At 37.3% G+C, this 7,569-nt stretch overlaps 1 protein-coding gene across 2 annotated transcripts; it reads right to left on the bottom strand.

Moving 5' to 3' along the window:
• Positions 1-251: 251 nt before the first annotated feature.
• LOC115694868 (ABC transporter C family member 4) lies at positions 252-7,055 on the bottom strand. 2 transcript variants are annotated; one of them, XM_030621990.2, is made up of 12 exons: positions 6,854-7,055; positions 4,318-6,532; positions 3,886-4,206; positions 3,598-3,684; positions 2,812-3,441; positions 2,548-2,712; positions 2,167-2,461; positions 1,864-2,078; positions 1,466-1,771; positions 1,002-1,065; positions 659-898; positions 252-571 (listed from the first exon to the last, which is right to left on the bottom strand). In XM_030621990.2, exons 2-12 carry the CDS (start codon positions 6,418-6,420, stop codon positions 471-473), a joined length of 4,527 nt encoding a protein of 1,508 aa, XP_030477850.2. In that variant the 5' UTR covers positions 6,421-6,532; positions 6,854-7,055; the 3' UTR covers positions 252-470. The 2 variants fall into 2 exon arrangements, with proteins under 2 accessions (XP_030477850.2, XP_060963023.1); XM_061107040.1 differs by having other exon boundaries at positions 4,318-6,612; positions 6,854-7,034.
• Positions 7,056-7,569: the final 514 nt, after the last annotated feature.

The raw sequence follows: 7,569 nt of genomic DNA, 5'->3' as shown, positions 1-7,569 counted from the left end.
AATATAATACGAACACAACACGATAACACATTTTGTCACCCCTAATTTGGATAAAAAAAATAAAAGCTTTTTCTCAATTTAAAAATCTTTTGGAAAATTTAAGATTTGTAGCTTCTCCCCTAAAATGACTTTTGAGAAACTATTTTGAAAAATAAAATACTTTACATAATTTTTAATTTACTCATAAAAGATTTTTTTTTTTAATGATATCTAAAGACTTTGAAAAGTAGTTTTCATTAAAAAAATAAAAATAAGACAAAATTTATGCTTATTTTATACCTTATACTTCTAACTATAAACAAAATAAAAACTTAGCCAAACAAGAACAGTATATAATACACTTGCATTACCAAGTGAAGGTTACAAAGTGTACAATAATGAGATAATGGGGGTGCATTTTTTTCTCTTTAAGAGAGAAAGCAAAAGTAAAAGTGATTATTAGACTAAGAACTATCCTAATAAAATCATAATCACAGCCCTGATGAGCGATTGGCATATTCTTGAACCAATGCTCCAAAAAGTGAAGGCCTTTCAATCAACCGAGACGGTTTGTCAAATTCTTTGGCCAGTCCTGTTGTCATTCAATAAAGAAAAGTCAGTATTTCCAAAGACGTGTATATATATATGTATAAAACACCTTGAAAAGTCAGTATTAGACCTGCATCAACGACCAAAACTCTATCACAGTCCATGACAGTGGGAATTCTATGAGCAATGCTGATGATGGTACAGCTTGCGAAATCTTCTCGGATAATTCTTTGAATTACTGCGTCAGTTTGGGAATCCACAGAGGCTGTGGCCTCGTCCATGAACAATAAGCGGCTCCGCTTAAGCATCACCCTACCCAGACACAGAAGCTGTCTCTGTCCCACACTCCAGTTATCTCCATTATCAACAACTGTGATGTTACGTGTTATATATTACGTACACACCAAAACCAAATCCATTAGTGTCACGTCACCAAAGAAGAAATAATGATAGGTGTGTGTGTGTTTGTGTACCTGGAGAATCGAGTTTTTCTGGTTTGGAAGCCACCACGTCCCTCAGTTGGCATCGTTCTAGGCTCTACACATTACACACAGAGAGACCATTTTAACTATAGAGACCATCGTTCTAGTCTTTTGTGACTTGTGAGAGTAAATTAAAATACAATAAATTTTGCTGTATCTCCTGTTTTCTTTGAGTGAGATTGCTATAATAAAAATTTGAACAATGTCAGCCAATTTTTGGTAAATAGAATCAATTTTTCTTTTGAGACAATGTTTAAAGTGCCATTATTGATAACAACAAAAAAACAAATCAAATTTTAACTTGTGCAACAAAGACAAAATTCAAGAACAGTGGAGATATGGAACAGAGTGGCAAAAATATCTATAATAACGACATAGTAAACTGTAGAAGAAGATGGATAAGTTATATTAAATGAAGTTCTGCATAATTGAAGCAGAGTACTGAGTACACATACCTTCCATATTTCTTCATCAGAGTAATCTCCAACAGGGTCGATATTGGTTCTGACAGTTCCCTCAAAGAGAACTGGTTCTTGAGGTATAATACCAAATCTAGACCTTAGATCATGAAGTCCCAGAACGGTAATATCAATGTCGTCGATGATTATTCTACCTCCCGAAGGCTCTACAAGCCTGAAGAACACTTGTATCAACGTCGATTTACCACTCCCTGTTCGTCCAACAACACCAACCTTCTCTCCGCCATTGATGCTCAGAGTTATTCCTTTAAGAACCAAAGGTGTGTTCGGTCGATACCGGACCTGTTAAATCGAAACAAGATTAGTATATTTGGAAACCCAATTAACCCATTTGGTTAAAGTTTTATTCTTTTTAATTATTGATTTATATTTACCTGTAAGTCTTTGAGGTGAACGTTGCCATGTGCAGGCCAATTTGGAGGAGGAAGAAGGTCTTTGAGTCTCCACTCTGCTTCGGATGGAATGTTAGTGAACTGTTTCACTCTCTCAACTGAGACCATTTTGTTCTCAACGAAGCAACTCATGTAGATGGCCCAGAACATGACACCATTAAGGGACAACCCGTACGAGAGTGATAGACCAACGTTCTCTATATTGGTAAGTAATATATTCCACAGTAAGTCATTTTGAGACATAACAAAAAGAATGAGAAATGAAGTAATTAGAATTTGGTGTACCTGGTTTTATAATACTGCTTGGTAACAGGACCATGAAGAGAGTAGACAAACACAAGATGATGCTGCCTAGTAGCTCTAATCTGAAACCCAACCACTCATTTGATCCGTTGTTGTGGAAATCCATACGCAAATTGGCGTTCACCCTTCTCAGGTTTTCATTGCAGAAGCTCCCTTGTTTTCGAAATGATCGAATGGTCATGAACCCTGATATGCTCTCTGAGAAATGGTGAATTACAGGTGCCTTTGTTATTGAATCAAGACGAGTCAATTCACGAGATGATGCGAGGTAATAACCCTGCACAAAAAAACCATAACACTTTTATTTTTGCTATCTAAGAAATAAGATTGAGAGAATATGTGTTGCCATGTATACATACATACCCTATACCATATGTTCAGCCATACAAGGGGAATGATTAAGAATACTGTTGGCCAGGCATACTGACATGTGATGATGAATATGCTGAGAAGTGTAACGTACATAGATACAGCAATTCCCAGAATGAAGGGAAGGAGAATATCAATATTGGTTTGATCAGTCGAAGCCTATCAGAAAAGAAAAGGTTATCATTGGTTAGCTGAGTTATGGAACTAGAGAGAGAGAGAAATTAAAGCACTCTACAGTGATGTTTTCAGAGTTGTTACCCGACTTAGAATTCTTCCCGAAGGTGTGGTATCAAAAAACGACATGGGGGCGTGTAGGATGCTGTAAAGAATCTGTGAGAAGAAAACCTGAGCTGTCTTAAGCCCCCAAATGGTGCAAGAGAATGCTCTTAGTGTCACCAGCACCATGGAAACAAGGGCAATAATGCCATAAACGGAAATAAAAATGGAAGGATTAAACATAGTGGCTCGTTCTGCTGATGTTTCATAGGCCAGCCAGTAATCACCAGCCATCATCGTTCCTTGCCATGTAAGGCTGAGCAGAACAATCACAATTACACCCCACCATCCATAAGCTTCAGTGCAGTAAACTTTGTAGACATGTAGGCCTACTTTACCAGTTTCCCTCTCCTCATCTTTGACAAGCTTGGAACTTCCCTCTTCGGTTTTCGGTTGGTCAAGGGCGTGGTTTTCACCATTGGCCTCCCCGTGCTTAGCAGAGGGTAGGCGGGACATCTTCCGTTTAGGGGAATTTTTGCTGTGAGAAGTGGTGCCAACATCTACAAGCTCCATGGATGTTTCATGGGCTGCTACCAGTGCTCCAAAATCTGTGCCTAATGCTTGCAGATCTTTGTATCTTCCTGATTGAACTATCATGCCATCTCTCATAACCTGACATGATATTTATGTGAAAACATAGATAAAAAATAGGGAAGAAAGTAAAAAGAGCCTTCCATTATAAGATCAACACTGTCCAAGAATTCCATGATATTTATGTGAGTTTAAGGTACATAAAGAGAAAACAGAGAAGCAAATAGAAGACCTTACCATGATAAGATCAACATTATGCAAGAAGTCCACTTGGTGAGTAACAAGTATGATGGTCTTGTGCTTGAGCGCTCCCCTTACACATTTCTGTGAAAATCAGGTAAGTATTTGAAAAGAAGAAGAGTGTAAGTCTCTGGTTTTAATTTTTGACAAATGCTTTCTATAGCTAAATTGCGTATGTGTGCGATTCCTCTCCTAATTTATTTACAGAAAATAGTTTAGCAGGCTGAGTGGATAGTGCTACAATCAACCTATAATGCTAAAGAAAATGTAGGATAGTCATTTCACCTTGAAGATATCAGAACCAGTATGAGCATCAACAGCACTAAAGATATCATCAAGAAGATAGATATCACAGTCTTGATAGACAGCCCTGGCAAGCTGTATTCGCTGTTTTTGGCCGCCACTAAGGTTGATCCCGCGCTCTCCTATCTCGGTTTGATCTCCATACTCCATCATTTCCAAGTCTTTCTCCAAGCAACAAACCGTAATCACTTCATTATATCTCCTTCTGTCCATTGGCAAACCAAATAGGATGTTTTCTTCAATTGTTCCACTCTGAATCCATGATGTCTGAGCTACATATGCAGTTGTGCCACAAACTCGTACCTGTTATTCAGAAACCATTAAGTGATATCAAGTTTGATTCATCCTATAGCTTTGCAAATGGGAATTTCAATTCATAAATAGATAGCCCACAAAGTAGGAGAACTTCCATACCTTTCCTGAGAGTTTATGCATTTCACCAAGAATTGAAGACAGAAGAGAAGACTTTCCGGATCCTACTGTCCCAACTATAGCTGCCAACTGCCCTTTATTGACACTCAAGTTTATATTCTGCAAAACCTTTTCTCCAGTCTCATCATCCCAGCTAAACGCTCCATCTTTAATCTCCACTGCAGTTATACCATCACACCCCTCCTCTCTCTCAACAGATTCTTCTGCCAGTTCCTTGCTCATCATAAAGCGATCCAATCTCCCTAGCGAAATCATGGCCTGAGAAAGCGAAATCATCGATTGTGGGAATGTCCTGATCGGCTCTTGCAATATCTTGAAGATGGTAGTGGTTGTGAACACAGTCCCTGCATCAAGAGGGACTCCAAAGAGAAGGGCAGTGCCGAATGTGAGCGTTGATATCAGCAAAGGAGTGCTCCACATGACTATAATATTGCCAGAAATTGAGTACATAAACTTGGACAACCAACCAAACTCCAAGTCCCGAAAAGACTGAATCCTTTGATTGAAGTGTTCTTCCCAAGCCTGGAACTTGATTACCCTCATGTAATTAAGCATCTCATTCGTCGCCTTCATTCTCAAATCGCGGTTTTTCATCAAGCTGAATTGAAACCTGTTGTTTCTTTTAGTGCCAAATATGACAAACACCATAACACCAGCAATTCCTGCAACGGCAGTGATTACTGAAGCTCCAAGGTAGTTGTATAGTAGAGCCAGGGCCATAAGGACCTGGAAAGGAGTAAGCCAAATTGAATGAAGCTGCAGCATCATATCAGAGAGTTGTTGAGCATCAACAGCCATGTAATTCACTATCTGTCCAACCCCATGAGCTTGCCTAGCCGAGCAGGTCAATCTAAGCCCTTTCTTGTACAATGAAGTAATGAGAGTTGAACGAATGAGCATTCCAAGCTTTTGAGAGTTGAAGTTAAATTGGTGAGTAGTCAAAACCTCAACAAATTTCGCAACAAGAAGAATCAAAACTAAGTAATATCCTTCATATAGGGAGCTTCCCTTCCCTGAGGTGAAATCGACAAACTTCTGTATTAAAACGGGTCCCACGAACATGACACAAAGACGGATTACGGCGAGGAAAGCAGTGAACGCCAGCTCACGCCGGAAGCACCGGAGGAGCGTGGTTCGAACTGGGTGGTTTGACTTTTCTTCTGGTTTTGGCCACTTTGATTCGAAGAGCTTTGACATTTTCTCGGCTCTGTGTTCCGGTGAAAGAGTAGGAACTTCTTCAAGTTTCAAAGGAGATTTGTAGCCTTTACGAAGAAGTGGATTCATCCATATCCAAAACGCCTTGGATATTATACTAGCTGAAGCGAAACCACTCACGTTGTTTGTTTTGTTCAAAAGGGGTTCGTATATTTCAGGTTCTACGTCCATTCCTGACTCTGTTTCTCTGTTCACTGAAATCCCAGTTGACCCTTTAATGGCGGCAACGACAAGAACAAGCGACAGAGGCAAAGACACTATTGAAAGTATATCATCCAAACGCAAATCTGGAACCTGGGTTTCTCGAACAGAGACCAAACGAATGATCCCAGAAGCAGAAAACAAGGACACGACAAGAAAGTTTGCCACCCAATAAATTCTAAGCGATAAAGGGTGTGTAACAGCTTGAAACCTCTTCTCATGGAAAATTAAGATTGTTATGATTACTTGAGTTATGGCTTGAACTAACCAGAACAAGCCATCTAACATCTTCCATGGCGATTGACCACTCTTAGTGAGTGTTATGATACATACAACAGTATAACAAATTGATAATAAACCAGTCAAAGAAACTGAAAGTTTGAACCAAAGATTGGTTTTTTGATGAGCTCTGTCACTTGTTATGAGAGGCTTGTTGAGGCTCGTACTGCTTTGGTCATTCGAAATGAACCTCGAGAAGAGCTTTTGGATTGCAAATACCAAAAGGGTAAGCAAGAAAAGGAGGTTCAATGTAGATGACAGAGCTCTCTGAGGACAAGGTGAGAGGAAAATAAATCTAAGCCATTGAAAAACAGTCGAGACCTGTGTGGATTGAATCACAGAAGATGATGAACAAGAAAGTGATGTGATCCAAAAAGAAGAAGAAGACATATTGGTCTCGAACTTTGGAATCAATATAGATCCCTATAGAGTATTCCTTGTTTTGTATTCACATCAATATATATATATAAATATTCCTTTTTGTTCTTGTTGTTTTTCCTCCCTGAAAAGATAACATTGAGAAAAACCAGAAGATTAAACGTGGAAGTAATGATCCCGCTCTTCTGAACCAATAAATGTAGTCTGGTGTGATAAGGGAAATAAATAAATAAATAAATATCTCCATTTATTATAAAACTTATGGAGCATGAAAATGCATAGATTGAGATAACTTTAAAAAAAAAAACAAAAACAAAAACTTTGACTGACACGCATTCATGAACAATCTAATGAAATTTATGGCAAAAAATATCAAAATATGGATGGCCGTTGAGGAATAGCCGATGTCTAAGCCGAAAAATATTGCCATATACGACTTACTGACCTTTTCATCTCTCTTTCTCGATATCCTTGAGGTGAAAAACCCAGTGAAGCCCAGAATGAGAAATATCAAATATGCTCAGTTTGCTCTTGTTTGAGCTATGATGAGTGTACGACCACACTTTCTTATCGAAAATAGCAAATATATAAATTATGGTCTTCAAACTATTATGGTTGAAAATATGATTAAAAAACAGTACGAAAATTCAACAGGTAAACTTCCAAGAAATGACAAAAATATATATATATTTATATATTAGTGCCTCCTCTTAAATTCTGAATGTGATTCAGACTTGTGGGGAAGAGAAGTGTAAATTGAGTTGTCTAGAGGACAAACCATAGTCAAACAAAATACAATAGAACCTCTATCTAAGAATACACTTGGACCAAGTAAATTATATTCTAATTGGGAAGTTATAACTAAATAGAGTTACACTAAAAAAAATTAAAAAACCAAAAAATATCAATGTAATAATAATAACAATAAAGAATCATTAATACTATATCATAATAGAAATATTTTAGAGTAAATATAATTTCATACATGTATTATAATTTAAAATAAAATTATTAATTTTACATAAATAAATTTACAAAATACATATATATATTTTATTAAGATGTAATTATTCTTATATAGAGGTATACTTTGTTAATACGGGACTTAAAAAATGTATAACTAATTACAATTTAGAGGTTATTCTTATTTATAACTAGCCC

This window comes from Cannabis sativa, chromosome X (genome assembly GCF_029168945.1).
Source record: "Cannabis sativa cultivar Pink pepper isolate KNU-18-1 chromosome X, ASM2916894v1, whole genome shotgun sequence".
Classification (NCBI taxonomy): Eukaryota; Viridiplantae; Streptophyta; class Magnoliopsida; order Rosales; family Cannabaceae; genus Cannabis; species Cannabis sativa.
This window is presented reverse-complemented; position numbering and strand designations above follow the sequence as displayed.

Excerpts from the sequence above, each read along its gene's own strand:
- LOC115694868 (XM_030621990.2), bottom strand. The coding sequence starts at position 6,420 with ATGTCTTCTTCTTCTTTTTGGATCACATCACTTTCTTGTTCATCATCT. Across the intron at positions 4,207-4,317 it reads TGCATAAACTCTCAGGAAAG|GTACGAGTTTGTGGCACAAC; the intron begins GTATGGAAGTTC and ends TCTGAATAACAG. Across the intron at positions 2,079-2,166 it reads AAGCAGTATTATAAAACCAG|AGAACGTTGGTCTATCACTC; the intron begins GTACACCAAATT and ends TTACCAATATAG.